Source organism: Cibotium barometz, chromosome 4 (genome assembly GCF_041138505.1).
Source record: "Cibotium barometz isolate CiBa-2024 chromosome 4, ASM4113850v1, whole genome shotgun sequence".
In the NCBI taxonomy this organism is placed as follows: Eukaryota; Viridiplantae; Streptophyta; class Polypodiopsida; order Cyatheales; family Cibotiaceae; genus Cibotium; species Cibotium barometz.
In genome coordinates this window covers 59,004,359-59,014,872 of record NC_141049.1, presented here as the reverse complement: position 1 = coordinate 59,014,872, position 10,514 = coordinate 59,004,359, and the positions used below count along the sequence as shown (strand labels likewise).

Here is a 10,514-nt window from a genome sequence, read left to right as displayed (position 1 = left end):
TGCCATCGCTTGCGCAATGAGGGCTTGAACCCGTGACCTTGGGTCTCTAGAGCAATACCACTCTCTATTGCACTAATTTGTGATCGATAAGGATGAATGCAAGAATACTCTTGCCCGTCAGGGACAGGTCAAGCCACTAGTATATATAAGAAACCATTCAATGAGCAAATGACTTGATGGTGACAATTAATTGTGAGCCCCACCCTCTTCTCTTCTCCATTCTCCTTTTCAAAGTTCTCCCTCTCCTTTCTCCACATAAAGGCTAGGATTATTCTCCTTTCTCTACATAAAGGCTAAGATTATTCTCCTTTCTCCTTTTCAAAAGTTTTCCCTCTACTTTCTCCACTTTCTCCACTTAAAGGCTAGGTTTATAGGATAGGCACCTTTGCTTTATAGAGCAGTGTCAAAGTAGAGAGAGAGAGGGGTAATTGCTACTAAATCTAGACCCTCCACCTAAACTACGAAAAATACATGACATCCGTAAAGAAGTACTGCCATAGGATGTGACTTTCTTGAAGGAATTCGTAACTCAAAGGAGAAACATCCAGTTATTCACGAATCACTCTTTAGTAGTGTCTTTTCTGCTCTGTCTTCTCTCTCTCGATGGACCTTTCGCTTTCTCAATGGACCGTCTCTCTCTCTCTCTCTCTCTCTCAATGGACTCCTGTTTGAGTTGCACTTGAATGCCCTCAAAACGAATCACACGCAGCTCTGCCAGTAGTATTCCTACGTTCCATTCCCTGCTGGACACCTAGAAGCGCACAGGCAGGTGGCCAAGGTCAGTCTTTCCATGCACAAATTATACTTCGGACTGAGTGAGGAGCAACTTAGTAGCGATGGCACCATTCCCGTCCTTCGTCATCAGGATCGTTGGCATGCTGCTGTTTCGTACCGTGCTTGCGTCCGCCCTCTCCCCATTCTTCAGAGCTGGCGTTTTATCGTCCGGCAGCCACTACCTCACAGAGGACCCCAGGTGGATGTCCCAACGCATCGACCACTTCACGCTTCAGGTGCAATGGGCAAACGTTTCTTTAATCGAGAGGCTCTGCACCTCAATGAATATTTTCCATGTTAAAGTTCATCATTTTCATGAAAATTCGCTGTACAGCCCATACATCCACAACCCACCAGTTTTGTTTTTGGGAAAACCAACTAAATATTGTTGTCTCCTCTCAAGGAGGCATATTCAAGAGAATTATACTGGAATTGGGTGCGAAGCTTGGCTTTACTTGGATTGAGGGGGGCGTTATTGCCATATATCTAGATTGCCAGGTTGGGTTTGACATATCTTTCACGTAGCTTTTGGTACTAGTTCTCATGAGCATACACAAAAAGCATTCATATTGGAGCTGTGTTAGACTGGATCTAGCCTTCAGAGTTGTTGTGATAAATTAGTTGAGGAGATTGATCAGAAACTTTTTGTGTTCTGGCCTAGCCTGTGCTGCAGGTACTCAGGCCAGAGTTGCATGGAATACCGTCATTTGTCCCAGGCAAGAGGGAGATGGCAGTGGAGCAGTGTGGGCAAGGAAAGGAGGCCTCCGATGAATTATGCAAGATGGTAGTGAGCTGAGAAGTGAGGGTGGCAAGAGGGGCACGTGTAGAGATGATTGTAAAGGTGGCTTCGTTATATGTGATCTAGAGCATGATGGAAGTGGACGTGTGTGTAAATGAGTGGATGAACTATTTGGGGGGGGTGGGGGTGGTGTGTGCATGGTGAAGATGGACAAAGAAAGTTATGGATGATAAGCGACATGTAGGGGGTGGGGTGATGAAATGATGGATATGGTGGGCCAATCCCAGGGAGCTCATCAGATAGTCTACTCTACCAGAGTCTCCACCATGTGGGAAACAAGGTCATCCCCTGAAGAAGGCCATCTAGCCATGGCATTATATATGATGAGCCTATGTGCAGATCCTAACTTGAGAAGAGATTTGCCAAAGGAGGTGGTGTGGCAAGTGTCCTGGTCCTCTGGATCCCCAAATCGATTGAATCCAGCTCATGTAGCACAATGGATTCCTCAAAGTCCAGAAGTCGGACGTGATGGGTCTGTATCTGGGAATTGAAGTTGACCAGGAGGAGGATATCCCGCAGGCAGGAAAAATCTGTGATATCAGCATAGAGGGGCGTGTATGGCCACTGCCCATCTGCAAGGTAGCTTTATGCACATTGCATATGCTTAGGTCTCTAGCTGCAAGTAACATACTGCTGTGTGCATCAAACTCCTCCCTGGCAATCCTTGTCTCATCCACATGTACCAGTGCAAAGATGGGGTCTGAACAAGGACTTAACTCTACTCTCTGCCACATGTCCTAGTCTTCCCCCTTGGAAGAGAAGCTGTCATGTGTACTTGGGGAGATAACCTATCCCTCTCAGTCAATATACTTGGCACTGTACTATTACAAGTCCTCCATCGTAAAGGAGGTTATGCTTGTATGTAATGTTCTACTTAATAGAAGGTTCCTTTTTGCCCCCCAAAAAAGAAAGCATACACCCAACTTGGAGCCTTTCACATGCGTACCTGCATGTTTATGCAATCACACAGTTGCTATTAAAGAGTACATCATCATTGTTTTTTTTTGGGTGGTTCGGCAGGATCGCCGTGAGTTTCAGCAGAGGTATTATGAATACTTAGATCACTTCGAAGTTCCCTATGGACCTATATTTCTGAAAGTTTGTGGAGAATCGACTTGTGGAGGCATCACCAATGACTATAGTGGGGTAATCATTGTCTGTTTTGCTCATGTCGGAGTTAAGTTTGATGTCTTGTTGACTGATTGGCTATTTGTATATAAACCCTGTTTTGTTGTTCAGGTTTTGGCCAAAAAGTTCAAAGCAGCTTTAGTGACTCTTGAACATCGGTATTATGGTAAAAGCTCACCATTCATGGAGCTGACAACCGAGAAGTTGAAGTATCTTACAACCAATCAAGCCTTATTTGACTTGGCATCTTTTCGTAATTACTACCAGGTTCTATTGTTGATACTGTTTTCTCACCTGAATGCATATGCTTTTACATATTGATAATCATGGAGATCTCTCTACTTTCTAAAGCGTTTTGTATGCAAAGAACTGCATGCTTTAAATTGGTTTCTTGCTAAGCCACGCTGAAGAAGGGGTATTTGATTTGAAATGGGAAAAAGGGACGGTGGAAGGAAATTAAAAAGCCAAGGTTGAAGCTTCAAGCACACATAAAAGAGGAAAAGAAGGGACTGTATGAGGGCAAAGGTGATGGGATGAAAAGCATTTTCACTCCACAAAGGACCAAAGCACCTATGAGACTGAAAGTGCTACAATACGTTCATGAAGTAATAGTATCATGGAATAAAGATGAAACAATCTGGCTAAAGAAAAACGTCCAAGGGCATGACAATGTTATTTTGAATCCACGTAGTAGCTGAAATATATAGTGAGAAAAAAGTGCCCAGCTAAAAGAAAGAGAGGACTCAGCATCTCAGGTACAAGCCCTTTATTTGGCCAATAGGGATCAATGTGCCTTCACCGCATTTGAGACCTCATATAGACTGTCTACATCCACTGCCTGTGGTGGAGCACTCTTGTGTTTTTGAAGGATATCTTGGATTGATCAATTTTCAAGAACACCTTTGTCTCCAGACGTTGCAGAGTTCTCCCAACAAGGAGATGTTCTCTTGTTGGGTGATTTTAATGCACGAACACAGCGAGGGAACATATCCTGATGTATGATTTCGAGGATGATGCCATCATGTTGTTCGAGATTGATCTCGATGAGATGGGTTTGCAATGGGCCTCTTAGGATATAGCACCTATCACACCATATGGGAGACACTTCCTAGAGATAGGAGCCATGCATGAGCTGGCTATATACAAAGGGATGTCCCATTGGCCTATGTTGGACAGCCTTATGTGCTTCCCACATAGTGGAGGTTCTAGCATAGTGGATTAAAGTAAGGGCCATTATATAGAGGTTATTGCTATATAAGTGACCTTGGGGGCACTTATGAGTTATTGAGGTATCCACGTGGTAGACAAGAGGGCTAGGGGGATGCAAGACCTCATGGCCATGGAGTTGCAAGGGGGGTGGTTTGGCCTAGTGGTATGGGATGCTACGTCGGGGCCATCGGTACTAAGCAGGCTGGCAACAATTAGACCTCAGGCTCGGGGATGAGTCTGGAGGACTCTACGGTTGGGTGGTGAGTTGCTAGCCACAATCTATCATGGTCATGCGATGTCGATGTCGGGTCCATGAAACCTTGTTAGGGTTTCAGTTCTAGGTTAGATGATCCTTGGACATGGTCTATGGAGACCTTACATTGGTATCAGAGCGTGGATTTGACAAGTGCTAAAACCCGAGGCAGAGAAGCTCAAGTCCAATCTGGTGTTCAGCAACCAAATCAATGAACCAACCAACTTCCGATACTGCGAGGCATCAACTGGCTCACAAGGATCTGTAACGGTTAACTTTGTGTTCGGGTCCATCGGCGAAGTAATAGGCTTGCAGTTCTCCATCCCAAAGGCCTCAAGCAACTCATGAACATACCGCTGCTGAGAGACGAAAAACCCCCTCTGGGTCTGCCAGAAAGTGGAGTAAGCCTAAGTCGGTCATCTCAAACTCCTTTGACAAGGCAGCCTTCGTCACTCCAATGTGCTCCACATGACCGCCGGTGAGAATGAGATCATCCACATAAAGGATGATGAGTGTGACCATGCCGCGTTCCCGAAAGAGATACAGGTTCGGATCTGCAACCGATCTCTGAAATCCAGTCTGAATAAAGAAGGAATTAATCTTCTGATTCCAAGCCCTCGGAGCCTGCTTAAGACCATACAAGGCCTTACGTAACCTGTAAACCATCCCTTCCGATCCTGGAACAATAAAGCCTGGAGGCTGCTCAACGTACACCTCCTCCTGCAGGTCACCATTAAGGAACGCCGATTTTACATCCATCTGGTACACGGGCCACCTCTGAGAAGAAGCAAGGGCAAGAACGGTCCGAATCGTGGTCATCCGCGCTGTCGGTGCAAAGGTATCCTCGTAGTCGATGCCTGGCCGCTGAGCATAACCCTTAGCCACGAGCCTGGCTTTGTGTTTGTCCACCGACCCATCAGCCGCGTACTTGGTCTTAAAGACCCATTTGACACCAATGACTGACCGCTTCGACGGCCTCGGTACCAACTCCCAAGTGTTGTTCTTCTCGATGGCGTCAAGTTCCACCTGCATGGCTTCCCTCCAAGTATCCTGTGAAAGGGCTTCCTTTACGGAAGTGGGCTCTTTATCCCGCATGATACGAGACATAAGAGCATAGTTCACCTGAAGAAGCTCCTCCGTGTTGCTTTTATCTCGAACTCGATGTGATCTTCGAGGGCCGTCCTCTGTGGTCCACTCGGAGGGTAGCTCCGTGACACCTGACTCCCAAAGGGTGTCTAACAACCACCTAGGTACTCGAACAGATCGTGGAGCCTCCTGTGATCGCGGGGGCTCATCAACTCCAGTTGCGGGCTCAACCTCCTATGATGACTGAGGTGGATCAACTGGAGTGGTAGACTGGGAATCATCATCAGACTCTGGATCTCCAAGAAGTGGCGGCTCGTCGACAGTGGATGCTGGAACATGCTCGTCAAAGACCACATCCCGGCTGACAACAATCTCGTTCCTCTCTGGATCATACAACCTGTATCCCTTGGAAAGAGAGTTATACCCCACAAATACCAGCTTGCGGGACTTGGAGTCAAGCTTCCCCCTCTGCTTCTTCGGAATATGTACATACGCGTCACTCCCAAAGACACGGAAGTGCGAGACATCGGGTTGCCTGCCAAAATATGCCTCAAATGGAGTCATATGGGGTACAGAAGTCGTCGGAGAGCGGTTAATGGTATGGACAGCTGTTGCCACATCCTCACCCCAAAGTGGACGAGGAAGATCACGATGCTCCAGCATAGTCCTCGCCATCTCCACCACAGTCCTGTTCTTACGTTCAACAACTCCATTCTCCGAAGGCGATCCGGTATTAGCCAACTCCCTCTTGATGCCATGATCTGCACAAAACCGAAAGAATACAGTCGAGGAGAATTCCCCTCCTTTGTCAGCCCTGAGAGTCTTGACCTGAAATCCAGACTCTTTCTCCACCATCACGTGCCAATCCTTGAACCGAGCAAAAGCCTGGTCCTTCTGTGAAAGAAAGTAGACCCACGTGAATCTGGTACAATCATCAACAAGCAGCATGAAGTAGAGAGATCCTCCCAAGGATGGTATCTGCTGTGGTCCACACAAGTCAGTGTGAATCAACTCCAAAGGTTTCGAAGCCCGCCTGGAAGCCTGCTTCGGAAAGGATTCCCTGTGCTGCTTACCACGTATGCAAGAACTGCAGCGTCCTTGCCTACTACCAACATCTGGCAAGCCAACCACCATCTGGTCCCGGAAGGCGCGTCGCAAAGCATCCACATTTAAGTGGCCAAAACGAAAGTGCCACAAATCTCCGACCTGAGAGCCTGTCAGTGAGGAGAGTGCAGAGAGCTTGTAGATGCCGTTCTCCACACCGCCTTCCCAAACAACTTTGCCTGTCTCACGGTCCCTTAGAGCAACTGAATGCTCCTCAAATTCCACCCGAAAGCCAGTCTTGCATACCTCATGCACTGACAAAAGATGAAAGCCCAGAGCAGGGACATAAAGAACACGGAAAGCATGCTTGCCCCCCTTGCCGTCGGGAATGATCTCCATCCGGCCCTCACTATGAATCGGAATAGTGGAGTTATCGCCAATAAAGATACGACCTGACTGCCGTTTCAGATCCAGGAAGAAGTCACGGGATGGAGTCATGTGCCTGGAAGCACCACTGTCGAGAATCCATTCCCGAGTATCCTTTGCGGTGAAGCCAACTGCCTCCTCGCTCGAGGATGATGAATCATCGGAGTCCACCATCTCCAAGTGCACAAATGCCGGAGTCTCCGCAGCTGAGGCTGAGGAATCAGCACTCTTCCCTGTCCGCTTAGGGCACTTCCTCCAGTAGTGGCCTTTCTCGCCACAATCATTACACGATCTTTCGGCCTTCAGCTTCTCTCGTTCTGGATCAGGCTTCTTCTCGGAAGACTTATCTGGTGAAGCCTTCCCTTTGCCCTTGTTGGTATTACGGCCTTTCGACCGTTGGCCAGTTAAGGCCTCCGAACCTCCGCCGTGAGGAGGGTTCGTGAAACGTTCCTCCTGGTCCAGGACCATTGGCACAAGCTCCTCCCAAGTAATGGTGCTGAGCCTGCCACTAGTGATCAACGAGGAATAGAAAGCAGAATACTGACCAGGCAAGTGGGAAAGTAACGTGATGGCCATATCTTCGGATGATATCTCTTTCCCAGCTTGAAGGACTTCCTGTTGAAGGGCCTGCAGCTTGTTAATGTGCTCCCGCATCGTCGAAGACTTTGCAGGGTTCATAACCTGCATCTGCACTTCCAAGGATATCCGCTTCATGGGTGACACCCTGTTGTACAAAGAAGCCAAGTGCTCCCATATGCCTCTCGCCAGCGTCATGTGCTTCACATGGTTGATCACCTGTGGTGTGCAATTGAGGAATATAAACGACCGGACCCTGGCGTTGACACGGTCCCACATTTGTGCCTGTGCCTCTCGGTCCTTCCTCGTCGATAATAATTCCCCTTCCTCAGCTTCCGGCCTTGGCACCCCTTTGATAATAAAATCAGCAAGATCATATGACTCCAAAACTGACTCCATCATGACCTTCCAGATGCCATAATTGGACCCGTCCAACTGACGATCCACTGGGAACGTGGGGAGAGTCGGAATCTTCACGTGCTTCTCAGCCATCTCGAGTAAATCCGCCATCTCGGAGAGTAACCTGAAAGGGTGGGTGGGTGGGAAAAATCAGAAAATCAGAAAATATGCAAGTGGCTGTCCAGCCCCTCTGCCCGCCTTCCTCTTGCACCTTCACTTCCCGTTCAGCCCGAAACAGTCCACCTATCAGCAACCTGTTGCTCCCCCTCTTGCTCAGAAAAAACGCCCAAGATCTCCTAGAGCCTAGGGCTCTGATACCATGTCAGAATATGCAGCGAAAATGACAACCAAACTTGGGTAGACAAGAGCCAGCCCACCAGTGCCTCCGCCAGCCGCCAGTGCCACCGTCTCACAACCACTCTCTCTCTCTCTCTCTCTCATGCGCCAAAAAACAACGAAAAGCATTATGCTTTTTTTTTTCCCTTCTGTTTTCTCTCCCTGCAAGTTATGCGTATGCACAACAAAACAGGCCTCTTCTTTGCCAAGCAAAAAGACCCTACTTTTTGCAAAACAATCAACCCTTCTAAGACTACCATCTCCCATCAACATGGGGTTCTTTGATGAAGAAAAAACACATACCAAATCTGAAAACTGCAGTATGCACAGAAAAAACAGCAAGTTTTTTAACACATACCGTTCTTCGACCTCTTCTTCTCTACCTACCGACTTGCTCGTTCACGAGGTATGCTCTGATACCACTGTCAAATCCCCACGGATCCCCTCGTGATCGATCTTGGTTCGAAACTCGAATCCTGCAAACAAACGAACAAACAACAAGCAAGGGGGTGCAGGCCTGACTCACCTCCCAACCATGACAACCATAGGCAAGCCCACAGTCTTAGCTGTCCCCACCGAGCCACGAGCTGAGCTAACTAGGTTGACGTACCGACCAATCTCCTCCTCGCGACGTCCCATACCGCCACGAAGCTGCCCTCGCGGGGCTCGGGATTGCTGCCGGCCTCGGCTGCATAAAGCAGGTGCACGCCTGCACTAGATCCAGGCTCCAAGACCATAGAGCTCTCACAAACTCGCGAGACTCTCTATATCCAATAACTAACCTTGGCCACCCTTTTATAGGCTCTTGGCCGGTCATCGGGCATCCACACTTGGGTGCCCGCCCGTCCATACTTGGGTGCCCGCCCGTTAGTATATTCCTAACTCAGCTCGTCAATCAGCCTGCCTAGTTCCAAGCTTCCCCAAGCCTCGAAACTAGTCTTGCATGCGTATAGCACACGGTAGATACCCACTGTGCACATGACACCATGGAAGTTAGGTCCTCAAAGAAGTACCTTAGTGGCTTCCCGGGAATAGGAGGTGCAGCCTCAGTTAGGTGCTTTGATCAACCTTAGTCATCAATCATAAGTCAGTTTGTCAAGGACAAGGGTATACATGCAAGGGGACAACATTGAAATAGATGCACAATCATGGAGTGGAATCAGAGGCATAGTCCCAAGGAGGTGCATAGATCCATCAGAAGAATGCAGCCAGGGTAGCATATGGAGTGGTCTGCAATAGGTGAAGCTGGAGGAAAGCATTCTCTGGGGGTATGTACTCAAAACCCGTACATCATTAGCTCTTAGATCAGTTCCAATGGCCTAGCAGCCACTGTGATAAGGGAAAGGGATAGTAGGCATGGGGACAACACAGTTCTTTAGCAAGGCTCGGAAGTGGAGATCAAAAGTGGAAGGTGTTCAGACAGTGTCAAAGTAGAAGGTCAAAGTCCAAGCATTAAGTCAAAGTCAGTAGTCCAAGGCATGTAGAAGGCCAGAAGTCACCCTTTGGGGTAGACCAAGGACCTAGAAGATGTACAATCTTTCAAGTCACCTTTTTGTATCATAATACAATAAAACCTTGACACCAACACTCTTTTTTTTTTTTTTTCGTGAAATGGTGTTTTATATTATATGTAAAAATGTACATCAGCCACATGGCTCACACAGAACCTATGGCCCCCAAAAAAACCCCCATAAAAGATCCTCTAAAGGATCATGACCATGCAAACCTGTACACTAATAAGAAAGCCTCCTAGCCAAATAAGCATCCCAGGTTGACACCAACTCTCTCTCTCTCTCTCTCTCTCTCTCTCTCTCTTCTTTCCTCTGTCTTAATCATCTCATTTATCAGCATCTTGTTCTTAATCAGGCTTAGGCCTGTGGATCAATACAATAAGGCTTCTGTGCATGCAATAGGAAAGGGGGGAGAGAGAAAGAGACAATGAAGGGCAGCCTGCCGAGCCGAATCTGTGGGCGGGCCATCAGTAGCCTGCTGCTGTGGTGAGGGTCGAGGTCTCCTGCGAGGGCAGGCCTTGGCCAGATGACTGACCTGCCTGCAAATGAAGCACTGGTTCGGGAGCCCCGAGAACTCCACTCTCTGATCTATCCACCCCCCCTATCCTAGGTAGCTGAATGACCTTAGGAAGGGAGAAGATGTCAAACTCTGACCGAAGGTAGCCCAGCTGCTCTGGCCACCACTGAAGCTGCTGAGGGGCCCGTCTCTAGTATCGAGCCCACCAATGCTCCGAGCCTGGAGAGGAGCGGAAGATACTCCCGGCGGAGACCAGGGAAACAAACTGTAACATGGAAGAGGCGCTATTATTCCCCTCTCTGAAATAAAAGAAAGATCCTGTTTTACCGTATTTTGGCCTAGAGAGAGAAAATGTCTAGAGGGAGGTAATTCAAAATTGAGATATTTTTGGATATTAAAATCCTCCTAGTGTCTAAAATGATTTCCCTTGAAACAGAAATTCAAAAAGAACTTTCC

The 10,514-nt window shown here is 47.9% G+C and overlaps 1 protein-coding gene across 3 annotated transcripts in view; it reads left to right on the top strand.

The window, feature by feature from the left end:
• Window positions 1-470: 470 nt before the first annotated feature.
• Window positions 471-10,514, top strand: part of LOC147639443 (putative serine protease EDA2) — a 198,474-nt gene continuing 188,430 nt past the window's right edge. The window contains exons 1-3 of one of the 3 annotated variants that reach the window (XM_086791418.1): window positions 471-1,010; window positions 2,594-2,719; window positions 2,813-2,968. In XM_086791418.1, coding sequence (XP_086647544.1) covers window positions 837-1,010; window positions 2,594-2,719; window positions 2,813-2,968 — 456 coding nt within the window. In that variant the 5' untranslated portion in view covers window positions 471-836. The remainder of the gene's footprint in view (window positions 1,011-2,593; window positions 2,720-2,812; window positions 2,969-10,514) is intronic. The other 2 variants (XM_086791426.1, XM_086791411.1) reach the window with 2 other exon arrangements.